Here is a 21,994-nt window from a genome sequence, read left to right on the forward strand (position 1 = left end):
GTTAAAGCAGCTTTATATACTCTCACCCTCTTCCGTTTACCTCCCGCGCTGTCTCGCATATAGTGACTAACGATATCGACGAGAACTGAGCGAAGAGATTAGCAGCAGCAGTTGCACCAGCAGTTGTACCAGAACCAGCAGCACTGGCGCTTGCAATAGTAGCAGAAAGTCGCCGAGAATGGCAAAGTCCTTTCTAATCTCGCTTATCGCCTTACCGAGTTACACCAACCTACATCCACCCACCAGCCCTATACATACAAGAGTGAGCGAGAAAAAGAATAATGCACAACTAGAAGCAAAGTAAGAAGAGTAACCGGGAATAAACGGTCAGGCTTAAACGTGCCAGTATTTTCCGCGAACCTCATCGTTGATCCTATTATCGGACATGGAAGCCCCTGCAAAATGTCGCGTGACTCTGTCGTCGGTGGTCTAACTTTAGCCGACTTGAACACATATTTTAAACCGTCTACTTATTCCAACGACTAACGACTAACGAACATATTTCTCTTCATTCCACTATTTCGAGTTTAACGTAATACATTGTTGGCTCTATATATACGCCCCTATTGAAAGAGGAGAATGAGGTTGTAACTCCCCCATTTTCCATATCCCAACGACACATTGGCGTCTACAGAAAGGAAAGAGGAAGTAGGAAAAAAAAAATAAAAAAAAAAATAAGGTTATACTTTGAACAAAATTAAGGCAAATTGTGGTCCTTCGGCTATCACGGAAAATCGATATGTAAATCTACGCGCAAATCCTAGTAATCTCGCGACCCCGCCGCGTTGGCTCATAGTAATAGTAGGTAGAAGTAGTAGCAGCTATAGAAGCTTGTAGTAGCTGCCTGACTGCCTGCACCCTTGCCAAAGTTACTTCAAAATTGTTGAGAAAGGGGCGTTGGATATACTACACGAGATGGGAAGAGTACACATGGGTTATAAAGTGGGGTTAGTCTCGGACTGAAGGATCATTTTGCCACTACTACTTCTACTACTACTACTACTACTACTACTACTGCTGCTGCTGCTGCTGCTGCTTCTGTTCGTCTAGACCACCTTCAGGCAGATGAATGGCGGATCTCTCACAAAAAGGGTCGGAAGAGAGACGGGTTCGAGTTCGCATTGAGATCACACATGGATACAGAAAAAGATGCGATGTTATGTTACGTATCACTTGTTTAATATTCTAAGAGCATAAGAGACACGTACTTTTTTATATTTATTATTTGATGAAAGTCCAAAAAATTTATAAAATAAAATGGCTATAATTGAAATGAAACGGCCTGTATTCACCCTCAGAAATACGTTGAATTTTTTAAGTTTTATTCTCTTGAATTATAAATATATATGCACTATTTGATTCATATAAAAAATTAAATAAAAATTGAAATATTCAATTAATTTTCAATACTAAAAAATGGGAGTAGGTTAAAATAACTCAAATATATTATTAATAAATGGTGAATATAAATATTTCATCAACTAAATTTAACGAATATTTTTCAAAGAACTCTTATATTATATTCATTTCCTTAATGGATTGAAATAAAAATAACTCAATTATAACTGAAAACAAAACTGCTTCTTAAATCGATTGAACAGCTAAATTGAACAAGAAAACAATCATGAAATAGAGAAAGGGAGATCAATTGAAAGGTTCAATTATCTTGTCGTTTAAGAAGAGAAGAAAAAAATGAGATAATTGAGTCAGTATTTTCGAGATCGTTAACTTTATAAAATAATAGCGGTTCAATAAAGCTTTTCTTTAGGTTAAATATCTTCATGTTTATACATGAAATATAATACGTATATACGATAGATATAAAAAAGTTTCTCGTCTAGTATAAAAAGGTAACTTTATTTTGTATTCAACCGTCCGTCCGTGGCGGTAGACCCATAGTGGTCGGTTTAGCCATTGAGAGCTTGTTAGTCTTTACTACTTTATTCAGAGTCACTGAACATACGCTATACTGTTTGCTTATTTAAAAATCTTTAATTTTTAGACCACAATTTTAAGATCGACAGGTAAATATCTGAAAACCTAAACCAACTCATTCTTTAACATACAATAGAACAATACAATCTATTGTCTTGTATATTGCATACAGCCGACAACTCATCATAACTTATAAAACAATTTCATGCATTTGAATAAATCCACTACCGACATCAGCAAAAATTATTATAACAATAGCAGTTTCAGTTTTATTCTTTTTATTAATACATTTATTATATTAAAAGCCAACAAGAACTATATTATTTATGGACTTGATCAAATAAATCTAAATTTAAAGCTTAGTATCAGCTTTATGTAACCGCAAACGTGCTTAATTAGCCGATATTTGAGAGCACGTTGCATTCTCACTAGCAAGTTTAGAACCAACAGCGAGGGCGTATCCCGGCGCAAGTTTACGCGCACAAATTACTATTACCAAAAGCCACTGAATTTTCATTGAAAGGGATGAGACTAAGATAGATAGATAGATAAAGAGAAAGAGAGAGATAGAGAGAGAGTACAGTTACTGACTGATAGTTAACAACTGGTTAGAATGCTTCAAGCTACACCATTACTTCTAATCCACTCCGTGAGCAAACGTCTTACCTGAACTATTAATGTTTAAGTCTAATTAGTGTACCATTACACAAGTTTCTTCCTCTACACCGTCTTTGTTAAATTTCTCCAAATACAAATATGTAATTTACTAGATAAACATTATCGCTTTACAAAATTGACTATTTGTTTTAGATAATTTATACTGATGACTAAATGAACTTATCAGATGTAGATCTAAAGATTATTTAATGATAATTACGATTAAAATAAAAGCAAATGAAGCTGAAAACGGATATAAAATTATTGTTTTCTCTTTATATATACATGTATATATATATATTTATGTGTGTGTGCGATTAATTCGAAATGCAATTTATGGAAGCTCTGGGTATTCTACTCCCATCGTAATCGATGCCGCGTTTATTGCCCATCGACTCGTTTATTACGCTTCCGCGGTCTCAATATTGACTCACCACCCGGACCACCACAGACCCCGCCCAATCACCCGTATACACCCTAGAATATTTCTCCATTCATTGACATTCCACCTCGGAAATTTTTTTGTTTTATAAATGCCAACAGATAGCCCAGCTAAAAAGTTATCCTCGTTTCAAGTGTTTAAAAAAATACAAAAATCATTTTCATTTATAATTTTGACTCATTGATTTTCCATAAATGTGTTAATTTACTACTTCAAATACAGTACTTATATTTCTAACTTGATATTTTTATTTGTTTGGTTACAGGGACGATGCAACCGTGAAAAACCACCATGCAAATACTTCCATCCACCACAACATTTGAAGGATCAGTTACTAATAAATGGCCGCAATCATTTAGCCCTAAAAAATGCCCTCATGCAACAAATGGGATTATCTCCGGGACAAGGACTTGTGCCTGGTCAGGTGCCCACAGTGGTATGTCAAATTTATAAACAGGAAATCAAACATGCTTTTATTATAATCTATTTTTAATATTATTTTTTTTAATGCATCCATCATTCATGTCAGTCCATAGTATTACTGCTATTAAAACTTTATCAACTAGTGAATTAGATTTATATATATATATATATATATATATATATATATATATATATATATATATATATATATATATATATATATTTATATAACCAATTAAATTGATTGGATTGTTTGTAAGCTAATGTGATGAATGCACTGATATTCATGTTTTTTTTTTATCCCACTGCATTTTTTTTCTTATGCGTTTCAATGAGCATTTAAATTTCACCTCACGGTTCATTAATAGCATGTTGCATGTAAAGAGTTTATAAATAATTTTTTTAAATTTATCATAAATCCACTCTGCGGTATCCTCTCAATTATAGTTTATTTCAACAACTTTAATTTTTCTTTAAAAAAACATCAATATATGAATACTAAATTAAATAAATAATAATGAAATTAATTGAGCGTTAATATTTATACATAAATAATAAAAAAAAAAAATTTTATTCTATTAAAATAAATATACTGAGTAAATTAAATATTGGAATACTTAATAAGTTTAATCAAAGTGTAAACGAGAGGTTTTCGCGAGTATTAGAATTTAAATGAACTAAATGAAATGCAACATATATAGTAGTGATATCAACGCGCATGCCGGCGTGTATGTGTGCTTGTGTTTAACAAACGTATATATAGATATATATGTACCATAGCTTTCATATTTATATTTATGAAATAACTTTTGAAATTGTATAATACATCAATTATCATACAAATTTATTAAATTATTGCTTATTATTAAATTATTCACACGCGGATATTTTTATGATGCTATATATATATATATATATATATATATATATATTAGGGTGGTCGTTAAAAATTAAATTTTCTCAGGCGCCCCTTGAAAAGCTCCTTTTTAGAGAAAAAATACGTGGGAATTTCGTTTTTTCTTTTTAAGTAAAAGGAATACGTGCCTCAGGAGGATCAAAATTCTTTTCGATACAATCGCGGTTTTTTAAAAATATCTCATGAAATATGCAGATTAAAGGAAAGAATCATAAGAACAATTTTGTAGGAAATTTAATTCTTGACAAAAAAGGTCATATTCATTTTTTTCATAAAATGTGTATTTACAAAGATATTTTAAAAAAACTTTTTCAGATTTCAGCAATTGAGGATTTTAAGAATCACGAATGTTAAAAATGACTTTTTTTCTTAAATATAGATAACTTCGTAACTCGTAACATATTAATCATTAATGCTTGTTATAGTTTCTATATACTTAGAAAAATGTTATGTTCAACATTTGTAATCCTTAAAACGCTAAATTTATAAGATCTAAAAAAAGTTTTTTTTACAATATCTTCATAAATACACATTTTATAAAAAAAAATGAACATGGCTTTTTTTGTCAAAAATTTAATTTCCTACAAAATTATTTCCATGATTTTTTCCTTTTATCTGCATATTTCATGAGATATTTTAAAAAAACTGCGATTGTATCGAAAACTGAACTTCGATCGTCCTGAGGCACGTGTTCTTTTTACTTGAAAAGAAAAAAACCAAATTCCCCGCGTATTTGTTCACTAAGAAAAAGCTTTTTATCAAGCGCCTGAGAAAATTTAATTTTTAACGCCACCCTAATATACATATATAACAGCGTCCTTAGTACAATTATTATTAATTCCCTCACTTAGTTATTCCATCAAAAACACATAGCTTACAATAAACTAAAGAAAAAAAAAATTTATAAATTAATACTTATAACCAAAAAGAGAAAAAAACAATAGATACAAGTATGATTTTTTTTTATTTGTTTATTGAATCATTATACTACACGTATGACCGCCTGTCTGTCTCCTATGTTTGCCGCTGTGGTGCTCGTGGTTGTGGTTGATTGTTGGTGTATTCTCCGATCGCTACAAATGGCGAACAGGAGGGCCAACCTCCTCCGCCATCTGCGCACCATCACCTCCAACAGCAAATCCAGCAACAACTTCTCGCTACCCACGCCTTTATGGTAACTTTTGGTTTTGGTTTGGCTTTCACTAATTGAACATAAAAAAAAAAAAAAAAAAAATTAAATAATTAAATAAATAAAAGCTGAAGTAATTAGAATTAAAAATAAAAATAACATAAAGTTAATTCAAAGAAAATAAATAAATAAAAAGATTTAATTCATTGAACGTAAATAGAGAGATAAAAGTTTTTAAGTGACGACTGAAAAGCTCGCCGACGAGTATCAGAGAGTATATTACAATCTTCTAATTACCTAAGCTTTGATGAAAGTTGACTTTAAATTGAATTCGCGTTCTAGAATCCAGATAATTGAAATTCCAATATACACTTACACTGAGATAAATTTATCTCGTCGTCGAGCAGTTTTAAAGTTTACTCTTGCTAGTGTGTAGTAGTTAGAAAAGCTTGTAGTTTTTATATACATATATATACATATATATATAATGTCAATGAAAGTAAGAAAACATATAACTTTATATAGTTGATACAGTTTGATGTTTTTTTGCGCATGCTTTAGATGTTTTTATATATATATATATTTTAAATACATATCTATATTTATATCTATTTATTTATTTATTAACTTATCGTACATATACGGATATGTATTTATATATTTATATAAATGTTATAACGGCTTGTCACAATGTACACTTGGAGAGCGAGCAATGCAACCAATACATACAGCGTATATATTTTTATATTGTGTCAGACAAAAAGTAGAGTAAAGTTAAGATTCAAGAGCACAAGAAGACATTAATAACAGTAATATTAAAGTGATCCGTACAAAAGGATCCCAGTCGTTTATTCATACTCTCCAATGGTGCTTTGATGTCACCGAATTGCTTTCGCAAAAAATTATAACGTTATGTATCTATATACAAGTATATTATATACATTTATATACAGTAATAAATTTGAAATGACAATTAAAAAATTAGAATTCGCGCACGTTAATGATAAAATATTTAACGCGGGAGTTTAAACGATTGAAAAAGACGACTCAGAGTTAAAATATATTATTAATATAATTTGTAGATAAAATAAAAGCACAATGAATATATTTATTAAAAAATAATACGCAAAACTTTCTCTCTTTGTCTCTCTCTGAATCTCTTACTCAGTGCTTTTTAACTCGTGAATAAACCAACGAGTATTTAATTATAAGATTAAAACTAATTCACGCCCTCCTGGATCTTTTCCGGGGCGTTTCTCTTTATTTCCACAGGCCACCAATCCATACCTGACTGGAATGCCGCAGGTGAATAACACATACACGCCGTACTTCACGCCAAGTCCGATAATGCCGGCGATAATGGGACCAGCCGACCCTACGGGGGTTGGTAGCCCGTTGGGAGTGGTGCAGCAGACGGTGGCGATGCCGCAGAAGATGCCACGTACCGATCGTCTCGAGGTATGTCTACCACCAAACTACATTCAGCACGGCGGCCAACACGGCGCCGGTGCAGCCCAGTGCCCGATGACAGGGCCTAACGCCGTTTACCAGGTCCCAGCAGGTCCTCCTAATCAGGTGTCGCCTGTCTCCACGATGCAATCGGTTAATCAATCCCCATCGCCCACTATCACCAGTTCCGTATGCACACCCCTACATAACCCTCATCATCATCATCATCCCATCCACAACCTCGTTTACGTCCACGCGTACTACTAAAAATACAATTTTTAATAAATAATAAATAAATACCGTCATATTTATTTACAACATCAACATGATAAGATATAAATACTATTATTGATATTATTACTATTAATATTATTTTTATTATTATCATTATTATTATTATTACTACTATTACTATTATTATTAACCGCTCGGCGATCGGATGTCGATTAGCACGTAATCCCATCTCCGAGACGGCCCGCAATACACTCGTGTGAATTTATTTAAAAAATAAAATAAAATAAAATAAATAAATAATAATAAAAATAAAAAATAAGCGAAACTAGATCTAAATGCGTGATTATTTACTGATCACTAAATACTTTGAGTTAATTTAGATACATTTAAATTTATTATTATTATTATATATAAATAAATATATATAAAAAAATATAAAATATATACATAAATATATTTATGACACATCGTATTGACGTTAGTTTTTTAACGTAAGACGACAGAGCAGTTGGTGAACACCTCAGGGGATGAATAATTATTGAGGTAACAAAAATGCATAATAATGACGATGATGATGATGAAATGCTTAAGAATGAAAGGAAAGAAAAAAAACACGAACAGACCATGTGTCTCTTGTAAAAATTTTTTCGTGCATCACATCTTTATTCTGAGAAAAGTCGAGATGAATGATTTTCGTCTGGTAGTCGGTTGCTACGGTTCTTCAAGAGCGTTTTACTTTTCACGCCAACATCAACAAGAAAAAAATAAAAAGAGATCTGTCGCTTCATTCCCCTGGCGTGTACACCAAGACAGTTGACACGTTGAGTGCTGGATCAAGATGAGAAAGAATAAATTAAATCAATAGTAATAAATAAAATAATTTAGGATATAAATTTATTTTTTTAGTTACTGTTTTATTGTTTATAAATTTTTTTAGCGGTTTAAATTTTCAATAATGTTATTATATATGCACTCGGCGTGTTTGTAAACGACCATAGACAAACTAGGATTTTTTCTTATAGAATTTTGAATAATTAATGAGTAGAGAACAATGACGTGAGTGAATTAAATGAGAATTAAGCAACAAAAATAATAATAATAATAACAATAATAATAATAATAATTATTATTAATACAAGATTAAATATATGATAAGAGATTATTCGTGAAAATAATATTTTTTAGTGTTCATGCGAGTATCGAAGTTTAATGAAATAAACAAAAAATAATTTTTTTTTTAATTCACTTTTATTTTTTATTCATAGACAAGTTTGAATAAAAATATATAAAATACAAAACAACGATTCATTCTTAAGGCCTGAGGGTGAATTTAATGAACTAGGATACTGATAAATAAACGTTTGTAAATTATTAAGGACCATTGATGATAGTCGGGTCAGCATGAGAATGATTACAAAATAAAAAATAAAATTAAAAAAAAAAAAAATTAAAAAAAATAAATAAAAGCAAAAAAAAAACAATAAAAAAAACATTTCTCAAATTTTGGAGGATGTGAGTGTCGATGAACACCGGATACTATAAAGCCGCAGAGTCAAAAAAGCGAGGGTTCGCGGGTTCGAGTCGACGACAACGAAAAAAATAATAATTCACAGATCGTGGAAATTGAATCGCGTGCCAGGGATAAAATTGACACGATGCAAGTAAAAAAAAAAAATAAAACTAAAAATAATAATGTGACAAGATAAAAATACTTGTCGAACCTCGCACAACCCGTCTCCAATTCGTCACGGAGACAATGAAGTGTATTGTATTTTTTTACGAAAAAGATAAAATGATAAAATAAACATACAAAAAAAAGTATAAAGTGGAAAAAAAAGAAAAAAAAAAAAACAAATAAATAAATAAATAAAATCTCGCGATCTAGTTGGTAACGTGCGCGCAAAGCACGATATCGAACGTGAGACATCCTTTTATTATTCTTATTCTCTTCTTCCTCAACACATATATTCTTCTTTTTCTTGATTCCTCAAGACGTTGCGTGTTTTACAATCAGTTGCGCGCACGCCCCGGCCATTTACTTGTCTCCTGAAACGTGTGCACGCGGCCCCCGTGTTGTTAAGTGTAGACAGAAGGCATAAAGTAAAATAAGATGAGTAATAAAATTTAAAAAAAAATAAATTAAAATTAAAATTAAACACGGGCGCGCGGACACGCTCGTGCCTTACTCGAAAATGTTTCTCGCCAAGTCAAGAAGAAGCTTCCCGATGATGAGGTTACTGTTACTCCCAACGTCTCCCGCGCAACGATCTGCCGCGATTTCCGTTGACTCGGTTTATCAGCGAACCCAAGCAATTAACGTGCAACAAAAATAATAAATACCTTATATTTAGATATGAATAACTTATTTATAGGATTAATAATTAATTTATAAAATTTACATAGAATTATTTAATAGTTCGATAGTGTGTAATCTCAGATATCGCGTATGGAAAGAAGAAAAAACAAGAAAAGAAAAAAAAAATGTCACGGCGAGTGAGAGTTATAAATGTAATTAATACATTAAATAAATATATAATGAAGCCTAATTGTGGCAACTTAAATTTTCATGTATACTCATGTACCTAGGTATACCTGACATGTGTTGTGCGAGTATTTAACAATTAGCTCACTCGTTTTGATTAAATAATAATTATATTAATACAAGGAATGAATAGATATATAGTAATATTTTTTCTTTTTTTACAAACTTAATACGGAAATGGTTCGATAGTCACGTAAATATATACAATAATAATGTGTAAGGACATCAGGCAGTTTTGATAAAACGCGCGTTTAAAATAACGAGATTTAATTGTAACAGTGAGAGCGGGTCGAGCGGCGTTGCCGTTTGAAAATTAAAGAAAAAATAATAATAATAATAAAGGAACTTAATTTTGAAAATTATATATACTTATATCGTGTAATTCGGCCCGCGATTAATGACGCGACATTTAAAGATCAATATTAATGACATGTATTAATATAAAAATGTAAGGAATAATGATAAAAAGAAAAGTATCAACGACGTCTAACGTACCTTTTCGTAGGTAAATCTTATTAGATAGCTTTAGAAATCCGCCAGTGAATTTACCGGCGATCAGAAAAGGGAGATATGACTTTTTATGCGATCAACGAAATTACCACTTTTACTCCCTTCTATCTACCCATTACCTTCGTGTGTTTTTCCTCATTCTTAGTCAATCCCTTTATGTCCTCCATTTACTTTCTCATATTTTCCCTCCCACTACTTCTATCTCTATCTATCTTTCTCTCCCTCTTTCACTTTCTATCTTACTCGTGGATAAACTTTTTTGATAACAAAAAAAATTAAAAGAAAAAACGAATGTGAGTGAATATTATATATAGACATATATATCCCTTAGACCTTAGTCCCGAACGGACGCCGCCGAACAAATAAAATAATCAACAAAAATAAATAAACTACTAACTCGACAAATACGACGAAAGGAAAATTTAAGAGAAAATAAAATAACTTTGATAAACGTGGTGCGCATTTTAATTAATTTTGACGATATAAATTACATATATAAACGAAAAATTTAGAGGAAACTAAATGATGTTGTATAGTCCGAAGCACACGGAGAGGTGAATTGTTATTTGTTGTATCCTGATTTTTTTCATTCAATTGTTCTTATAAAAATCTTATTGTTTGTCGATAAATTTAATTATTACAACTACAATTATTATTTTATAATAATTATCATATGAATTATTAAAAAAATAAAATAATAAGATGAATAATTCTTTATTATGTACGGATGCACGTTTGATAATAGAGAATTAATAAACTTTTTAAATAAACATACATATATATATATATATATAAATATAAATATATATATGTATGTACGTATGCAAGTTTATTAATATAATAACTAAACTAAATAATATGTACAACATATATATTTAAAAAAATAAATGATGTTAACTTGCAATTACGCCCAAAAATAATTGAGTTATAAACTAAAAATGTACATGCATACGCACATAAAAAAAACATATTCCATATGTATATAGTAGGTAGGTTAACAAATTAATCAATTATATTTTGTATTCACTACTGAACCGGTAGCAAAAATCGAATATTATATTTAAACCACAAACGTTTTTGATAAATTTAAAATAATATTTATTAAATTATTGTTAGTTAATTAAATAAATTTTTAATATTGTTTATTATTTTTTGTTTTAATATTACAGTATTAATATTGGCTATTTGCTTATTTACTAAATTTATTTAAATTTTAAAATTATAAATTATTGAAAATATATTTAACTTTATTATAAATAATTATTAATAAAATTTAAAAAAAATAATAATAATAATAAATAAAAAAACGTTATTGGTTGAAGCGAATTTTCGAAATTTGCTTCCGGGCGTTACACTATGTAAGTGTCTATTATTCCCGTGATATATAATCTATAACATTCCTATTATATAAATATATACATATATATATATATTATTATATATCTATATATTTATATGTATATATATATCTGCACCTTTATCTTTTTTTCTATTTTTACAAAAATAATTTATCAATACCCTCCGTTCCTCGGACATCACCCGGTTCATATCCGGCATGAGTATGCAAGTGGCCCATACTACATTTATTAATATAATAATAATAATAACAATAAATAATTAATAAACAAAAACACGGGCCAAAGTGTCATATATTATAAATAATAAAAATAAAAAAAATAATTTAGCAGAAAACATGAATAAAAAATAAAAAATAAAATATGCCATGGAAACATAAAAAAATATTGATGACAAAAGTTTAATAAAAAGTATACACGATGTGATATTGTTAATTGGATGATACTACGTACTACCCACATTATTGCAGATAAGAAAAAACAATGGATAAGTTAATAATAAATAAGTGAATAAATAATTGAACGAACGACTGTTTGACTAATCATAATAATTGATTAACGATATTAATAATTATAACTTATTAATTAAAATAAATAACAATAATTGATGATTTAAAAATAACAATAATCATAAAATAATACCTACTTGTGATGATGTACTGCGATGACTTGCATTGAGTCCGGGTCACGCGAAATCTTTTGATGATGGAATTAAAATAAAAACAAATGTAATTCAAACTAAATCATTTGCTCAGACTGTTTATTGTATTTCACGTAATTTATTTTATTAATCATTTTTTTTTTTTTTTTATTCAACATTTACTTTGTTTCTGAAAATGTTTTTTTCTTATTTATTTGCGCGACTTTGAATTTTATTAAACTTAAAATATGTTGCTTTTTTATTCAGTTCATTTAAATTACCATTTATTTTTTTATTTTTATTTAATTTGCTCACGTAAAAAATATATAAATCTGGATTTAAAAATCGCTTTCACAGCTTTTATGTTTAATTTAATTATTACATTTATCATTTTGGTTTTTATATTTTATTTTTCACCAGAAAAATATTTATTATTAAAAAATAAAAATAAAAATAACTACTGAATGATCAAAATAAAAAAAAAAAATCGGGCGAACTAGTGCACAATCCGTAACATTGATTCTTGTGGTTCGATGGGTATATTGACGTGCTTTTATGGTGACTCTGTTCGCTCGTAATAATAGAAATATAACAGATTAGTGATGTGAACCTTAAACCTCGTTGGATATTCATACGTTTCGACAATTCATCCGCTAATACATAATCAAATGTTCTCATACACTTAAATTATACAGTCGAACTCCTAAACTCGGACAGTTAGATTACGGAGGAACGGAAATTTCTTGGAATTTCCGAGTTATCGGATGCCCCTTCTTCCTTAAAAATTAAACTACAACGCATGCGCTCTTAAATACACATGAATGATGTATAGATAAATATATACAGAGACATACAAATATATTGTATCTAGTAAGAGACAGCGTAGCTTGTAGTGGAAGTCAAGATTGAGGGGAAGTTCCGAGATAATGGAATCCGAGTTAATGGAGTTCGACCGTACAAATTTTCAAAATTTAAATTTCACTGATTGCTGATTTTACAATAATAATAATGATAATGATAATAATTATTATTACACTAAGTACAATCTCGAACAGAGTTGCCACGTCCACGTATAGTTGTATAGTGTCGATTCTCTCCTACATTTAGACAACTTGAATACTCCTCGTGATAAAAATCCTCGTGATCCTCATATTTAACCCCTTTTTCGTCTTCTTGTCTTCATTTAAATAAGTAGACAACTAAATAATTCGATAATTATTATTTACACTCGCTCGAACGATCTTTTATAGACGATTATTTAAAATACAAATACGATTGCCTGCTGCCTGTCTTTTTTTATTTAATACTTATTAATAAAAATATAGTTACTGCCATGTAATTCCGACTGGTTACAGTGTCTATTAAAATTACAATAAAATAATAAATTCACTACTGCTTTTATTAAAAATTCATTGTATGAAAACAATTTAAAAATTATAACCAGTCTGGATTATATATTAGGGAAGCAACAAAGCAACGCATACCTGAATGGTGGTAGAATGGATGCTAAGTAGAAAAATGTTTATTTTATTATTATTTTTTATTTTATTTTATTTTTTTTCACACGTATTAATTTAAGCTACGCACATATTACCGAGTGATATATTTTATCGTTTATTTTATTTTACGACTTTAAACATTAATAAAAAAATTGAATTTTATTAATAATTAAAATTTTTCGATTTTGATCGTCGTAGCACTGATTATATTTTATTATTATTATTATTATTATTTTAATTGCTATATCTATTCTAGAGCTGGTAACGTGAATGCTTTGATCAACTCTCAATATATTAAATTTCATATGAAAAATATATTGTATTATTTTTCTAGCGGAAATATTATTCAGCTTTCGTCGTTTCACTCAACATTTACAAATATATATGACAACCATCATGTATATGTAAAGAAAAAAAACAATAATAACTATATTAATGTTTGCTAACTACTTATTATTATTATGCTATTATTTACCAGCTTACTCGTTGTGCAACGGTCACAAAAAAATAATTTAACGCTAATGTATTAAATTTCGCTCTTTATTTAATTATAAACGCCAACAAATTTTTCTTACGTAGTAATATAATTTAAATTTTTATATTTAATTTATAATTATAATTTTTACTTTTCTCTAATCAGTATTTTTACTAATGCATTTATTAATTTTAATTGTAATTATTATGGTATTTTATTTATTTTACAGCCAGGAGAAAGGGCTTATTATCATTAAATATTTAAATAAGCGCATGTGACTTTGACTTTCTTTATATATATACACAACACACAAAAACACTAAAATTCACTTGTATATAAAATATATATTTATAATCGAGTTGATATTTGTATATGAAATACACTTTTATGTCCATACAAATTAACTTTTGCTACAGTATACTCACGTCACGCATTTATCCAACACGTGCCAAAAACATAACATATACTTATATAAACACTTTCATACATACAGACAACGTAATTTACAAAACGTACTAGTGGCAACCAGCAAGAACTAACTCTCGACACGATCAAGGTACAAGACTGCTCAAGACATGCAAATGTGCCTTGATCGTGTTGTTGTTGTTGTTGTTGTTGCTGTTATATTTTTTTTTCTTTAGTACTTGACATGACACTCGTACTAAATATGTAACTTGAAACCATTTTTAATTATTTTTTTCTTTTATAATAATTATTTCAGCATATAGTCAAAAGTAATTGTTATGTTTATAATTACGTGTGCATTAATAATTAGTTAACGAGTATTTAAATTCAAAGATCAATATCTCAATAAGTGAAAAATAAAAAAAAAGTAAAGTAAACTTAGAAATCATGATCTTTGAGTCTGACTACTTTGAGTTCGCATCACTGTCAATGTTAATGTTACGTAGAATTATTTTAGACTGATCTTTCTTTCAGTTTTATATCTAAATGTTAGATCTTTTTAAATATTTATCAAACGTAGCGAGAAAGTAATGATCTCATAACACGCGATTAACTAAAAAAATATAAAAAGACATTGGACTAAATTTAACCACACACCTGTATATTATATTCACGTTTACATTCAAATTCATATTACATTACTCTACTCAAAACGCCACAAGAGATACTGTACATGAATATTCCTCATATTGCCACCGACAGACAACTCACATACATATGTACACATATATACATATGCAGAAATACATACAATATTCACACAGATCACTACAATTACCATTACACCACAATCCTCATTCCTTCCTCGATAATGCACACTGCCGAGAGATCACGAGACCAAAGGATCGACCTGTACTACACTGGAAAATGTACTATAGTGGGTAGGAGGAAATATGGGTGGGAATATAACAAGATACATATATATACGTCATACACTCAGATAGCCACAAGCACGACTCGATGTCACGAGGCGTGCGGTACCTCGCATGTCGCATAATAAATGTATAATACGCTCTCTGACTTATATATATATATATATATATATATATATATATATATATATATATATATATATATATATGTGTATATATAAGGACGATATGGCACGCGCACACACTTAGCCTCATTACGACAGTTATTCATAATCACAAGGGACAGAGTAGGACGAGTATAAGATGCAATTTGGATCATATACAATAACATATATTATATAAAATTCACATCAAACAAAAACAAAGAGCAAAAAATACAACTACACTCGATTTTTATAAAACAACTAAATATAGACACAAAAAATAATGAAGAAAAAAAAAAGTAAATTAATAAATGAAAGATCAATCGCATCTTTTGGCCGTTTCACCTGTCTTGGGCTTACGTGCACGATTGTCTCTCGTTCTCTATTTTCCTTTACTATATCAACTACCTCCTTATCTGTCTATCTCACTGTATAACTGTCTGTATCTTACAAGAGCGCGTGTCTATGCGCTAGCTGTGTACTTGACTTATACAGATGTGCACTGACAGCGCAATATGTTAAGCTTATTTCGTGTGTGTACGTATGTCTGGCTATATATCTACCTATCTACCCATATATCTATCTATCTAACTATCTATCTATCTATCTATCCGTATGCAATTGTATCTGATGTACGAGAGTAAGTAGGTATTCGTGTGAGAATATGTGTGTGAGCGCGCGCTCGCGTTCTCAAATGCTCCTTGCTACTATCTGTCAAGCGTGATGCTCTAACAATGATAACAATGTGCATCAATACGAGTGGTGGATTACATTCGATACTAGAGACAACGAGGCACTCGGATCTCCCTCGCACAAGTGTTAATGACTAAAATGTGAGACGCGTGCTTTGTTCTCACATTTACTACTTATTATTGCTCTTATTATTCACATATGTATACATATATATATACAACATATATTTATATACATGCAATCATAATAATAATAATTATATTACAATTGTTATTAATGCTATAACAGAACGTATTCATTATTAATATAATATTGTAAAGCGACTACTAGAGTAATTTGTATAATGTAGTTACTCACGTTATTGTGAGCTTCGTTCAGTAGGATAGTTAATATTAAATATTATTATTAAATGTAGTGGCTGATTTATTATATATTGTATAGCTGAAAACAAACCTGTAAAAACAGAATCTTTGGTCGTTTGATAGTATAAACTACACATATATCCGTCAATCATTATTATTATTATTATTATTATTATTATTATTATTATTACAATTACTTATCATTTAGCTTCAATAGCTCTTAATTTATGAAACTAATTAATATACTGTAATGTAATTAATCATAAAATCAATGAACGTTAAAATAGAAAAAAGTCAGCGTGACTTGAAAAGTAGATTTTCAGTGACACAATCAGAGTATCGTCAGACCAAAATTCACAGCGATCAATGACTCCTTCCTTGTCTCTCTCTTTCTCTCTTTATCTCTCACACTCACTCACTCATGTTATATTAATTTCATACTCTCGTCCCCTATATATCCTGCTCTACCCTTAAGTCTAGTACTACGACAATCCCCTAGTGTACATCACCCTGTAATATTGTTACAACACAAAACGACCGAACAGCAGCGTAGTGTATATCCCTCAGAGCTCCACAGTGGACCCATTTGGTATGAGCCATTGCTGCTGCTGAACACACTCTGCCTATACTAGCGTTAGTCCCTTCAGCAATCACGTTCTCGTTCTATGTGAATATCGTTTGACTTTCCATGAAATCAATATCACTGATGTATCAATTCTCTCGTGACGTTGCATCACAATTCAATGAATCAGTGTAGTGTAGTCTACACACTCATACAACCTTACACTCATACATTTATCACTTATCAACACATATATCTACAAAAATACATCCATAAACATATACATATACATATACATCTATCTATCTGCATACGTGTAAAGTAATGTTCATTTAAATTTAAATGTAATTAAATAACTATGTTAAAGCAATATTCACAATTACGAGAACATTTGCCTGAGTAGATTAACGATGTAATAATTAAACCTGTATTATTATTATAATTATTATTTATCCTCATTTTAGTAAGACCTCATTATTTAATTCAAATTTTAATAATTCCTACTAAAACAAAAACAAAAAAAATATTTATATATATAAATTTATATAACTTGTACACTCTATCATCCTGAAATACCTCTAGATTACTTGTCATCCCTTGATTATCAATCTATATACCCATATCTATACATATATATATTTATATCCATACCCTTACCCATCTATTGTATCCCCAGTTGACAAGCCTCATATTAAATGAAACCCCCTTGCATTCCCCTAACCTCTAGCCAAGCCACTGACCTGACCTGCCCCCCCCCCCCAATTTACTCACCCCCTTTTATTATCTTTCACTACAGTGAACCCACATAGATAGAGTGCTATGCCATGCGTGTTGTTCGCTCTTGCTGTAGGTATGTCGCGAGTTTCAACGTGGGGCGTGCAAACGCGGCGAGACGGAGTGCCGGTTTGCGCACCCCCTCGAGACGGTGCAGGCGAACGAGGACGGTTCTGTGACGGTCTGCATGGACGCTGTCAAGGGCCGATGCAATCGGGACCCCTGCCGCTATTTCCATCCCCCTCTGCACCTTCAAGCCCACATTAAGGCCGCACAATCTCGGGCTAGCATTGCGGTAATGCATTCTCTCTCTTCTCTTCTATCTTTCTCTATTATTTTTATTTTATAATCCTTATTCTTTATTATTATTATATATATAAATATAAATCCTTTATTTAAATAATTGTCCTTTTTACGTTAACATTCCGTCCAAAAACGTTTTATTCAGTTTTTATTGTAAATTTACTTTTTTTTCGATAATTCTCGATAATATTCAGTTCAGATATTTATTTATAAACTAATTTTGAATACAAAGCGCGCTCTTATGTTTCTTCGTACGTTTATTTTACCCCTGTGTTCAATATTCATATTCCGTATCGTATATTGTTAATATGTATTTTTTTTTTTGCTATAATTTTTTTAATAACTAGAAAAATATAAAAAAAAGAATATATTCAAAAAGTAAATGCCTCAAATATTGGTTTTCCTTTCACTGTACCTAAAGTTACATTTTTTCTTTTTATAAAATATTTTTTTTTTTTTCTTTTACATTTTATTTATTTTTTTTCTCCACTTTTATCCTCTCCTGGTTTGCTGGGTTTTGCATTAAAGAAGCTTCGACCACTGCGTCACATTTCATCAGTCTATAGAATCAGTATGCTCTGGTATAAAAGTCTTTCAAGCCATCAAGAAAAAAAAATATAAATATTTAAAAATTTTTTATTTAAAATTTATAACAAGACTTTAATAAATGCCACGCAGTGGTCGTGCTCATGATATAAATTCGATCCAGACGTGAGAATTTTATTAACCTGTGATACTTTTATCACCACATCAAAAAACAATAAATATGTTTTAAATATTCAAGTGCATAATTAAATACAAATAAATGAAAATTTATGATTCTCACTTCTCGATCGTTTGCTTTTGTGTTTGTAAATCTATCCTGTTTGACGTAAGCCATAAAAGTAGTTATGTAGTGAGTAGTTAAAAATACCTATATATCGTTTTTTTTTTTATCATCACCAACACCACTGTTTCTATTTCTCTCTTTCTAGCAGCCTATCGCAGCTATCCAGGTGCAAAAAAAACAATATATATATATATATATATATAAATATATATCTAGTTGCAATACACCAATTTCACCTGATTGATTACATAGATTATAAATAATGCGTTTACCTTATTGTTTTATCCGGTCGCTTCGTTTTCACTCACTTCCACGAAATCTTTTTTTACAATATACAAAATTTCGGTAATTGTTTTATTACATTATTAATTTATTTAAAAATATATACACATATATTTTTCACACAAACGTCAGTTTCCTATTTTTAAAATTTATTTCTTGGAGTCAAGTGGAAACGACGAATGGATATAAAATTGTATATAAAACGTAGTAGTTAAATACCTATCATGAATGATACAAATAAAAACACAACCTTGCTGACAAGCTGTGCTGCACGAACCCCGGCTATCAACCCTGCTGCTGTTTGCTGCTCCAACACAAAAGCGCCTCTACACTCGTATTTGAAATAATCTCGGAGTCAAGCAAAAATGGGAAAAATTCATATGAAAACAAAAAAAAAAGTATAGAAAAATAATAAACAAAATAATAATAATAATAAAAAAAAAAATTAAAAAATATACGGTCGTAACTGGAGGTCCGAGAATCTGTTCTCGTGAATTTTATTCGACTTTACTGTCGGCTCTCTTTCAACAACATCAACATCGGCAACAACAACGACAACGGACCTGAAGACATCATTGTACAGTGACGTGTGGTGGAAAAGCTCACTGAAAACTTTATTGAATAAAAGTCGAGGTTTACTGTGCACCTCATGCACCCTGCATTGTCGTCGGTACAAAAATACGTACTGTCAAATTAACTTTAATCTCTCCTTCTCTCTCTCTTTCTCTGTTCTTTATTTATTTATTTATTCATTTATATTATTCTTTTCTGTTTATCTGTCTGCGTAAATAAAAAAGTATCGCATGAAAAAATATCTCAAGGCTCTAAAATAAACTTGCATTAGAACGCGCTTCGTTGGAATTCATTGGTCTGTCAGTAAACGAAGAATTGGTTCGATACTTGGTTCGAATGAGAGCCCGCTAAGCAATAAAACAACGGCCTTTAAATTTATTTCCTTCGAGATTTAAAGATTACTTAATTTACTATATTTTTTATATATTTTCTCTTTTATTATCACTCTGAATCTTCATTTTTTTTTTGTTTTTCAACCATTATTCTATCTCTGTCTCTCTGTCTCTCTTATTACTTAAAACTCTTGCTGCTATTATCTCAACTATTTTTTCCCATTCTTGACACTCAACTTGAACTCGACTACCGGAAGAGCAAAAAAAATTTTCAGCAACGTCGGCACTGATGACCAAGCCCACATCCTCGTCGGAACACGTCAGAGGAAATCGCTTACGGATTCTGGCAGTCCAGCTTGTTGGCAGGGAAGTCTCATTCTCTACGGATGGTTTTCAACAACCAAAGGGTGCATATTAATAACAAAAACATTATCATTACTCTACTATTAAATAATAATAAGAATAACAATTAATATAATATTGTAAAGAAAAAAAAACATGTTCAAATAAAAGTTAATTGTTGATTTATTATGACAGTGCACTCTTGGGTGTTGTAGCACCATTTAATTGGATGTTTGTCACGTGTAAAATACGGTAATCCTTAAGTACATCCATCACATACTCATACTTATACACACATACTTACATCCATATACATATTATACTCTTATATACATACATACATACATACATACATATAAGTACTTATAACTGTATTGTTATTTAATATTAACGACACTAACGACAATTACACATGCATAAGCACAAGCACATCATTCACTCTTTTGTTCCACCTTGATAAATGGCACGACACACTTCTCTTAACCATACACTCTATAAACACGAGCAATGACAAGAAGACGCAATAGACATGAAAAAATAAATAATTTAAAATAATAATTACTAAACAAATATTCACTAGAGTCAATAAAACTTATGTACTTTGTTTGCTAACTACATAACTCTCGTTTACTTTATTTCAGAAAAAAATATCCACTGGATATAGATGCTGAGCAGTAAAAAAAAAATATTCTTACTATACCTTTAAACCTGTCGTACTGCGCTTCATTCGTAATTTATACTGACCAATTTTATTTTCTCTGTATTTAGTAATTTTCGTGTAATTATCAAAACTTGGGCAATGCGAACCGTACAATGGACCCGCACTTGAGAGACATTTAATAGCCGCATCGTTATTATACATAATATCTATAAATATATGTATACATGCTAACTTATTAAAATTAATTTATGCCAGAATATGGTGGAATTAATTGCAGGTCTCGCAGTATCAATAATGGACGGAGTCTGTATCAACGCTAAAAATTTTTAACTTATTACCGTATTAATTAATAAATTTATTTATGTGTATAGATTATGTCTAGATAATTAATTAATAATTATATATAATAATTAGTTTATTATGCGTAATAGCTATTTACAGTTAATGCAATTTTGGTCACGCGAGTCTCGATAACGAGTGGCATTTTGTTGTTATTTCTTTACTTTTTTTTTTTTTTACATTTATTTTCAGACATAAATAGCCAGTGATTTATAGATATCTGTATAAATATCCCGCAGAATGCCACGAGGATCGA

At 30.1% G+C, this 21,994-nt stretch overlaps 1 protein-coding gene across 14 annotated transcripts in view; it reads left to right on the top strand.

Annotated features, from left to right (window-relative positions):
* Positions 1-21,994, top strand: part of LOC130676524 (uncharacterized) — a 262,954-nt gene that overhangs the window by 221,245 nt on the left and 19,715 nt on the right. For 6 of the 14 annotated variants that reach the window (XR_008991418.1, XM_057482813.1, XM_057482818.1 and 3 more), the window contains 4 exons: positions 3,300-3,470; positions 5,464-5,547; positions 6,775-6,960; positions 18,154-18,372. Coding sequence is in view for 11 of the 14 variants with exons in the window: in XM_057482813.1 (XP_057338796.1) it covers positions 3,300-3,470; positions 5,464-5,547; positions 6,775-6,960; positions 18,154-18,372 (660 nt within the window). In the remaining 3 variants the exon portion in view is untranslated. The remainder of the gene's footprint in view (positions 1-3,299; positions 3,471-5,463; positions 5,548-6,774; positions 6,961-18,153; positions 18,373-21,994) is intronic. The other 8 variants (XM_057482817.1, XM_057482820.1, XM_057482819.1 and 5 more) reach the window with 3 other exon arrangements.

The sequence above is a fragment of the Microplitis mediator genome, chromosome 10 (assembly GCF_029852145.1).
Source record: "Microplitis mediator isolate UGA2020A chromosome 10, iyMicMedi2.1, whole genome shotgun sequence".
NCBI lineage: Eukaryota > Metazoa > Arthropoda > Insecta > Hymenoptera > Braconidae > Microplitis > Microplitis mediator.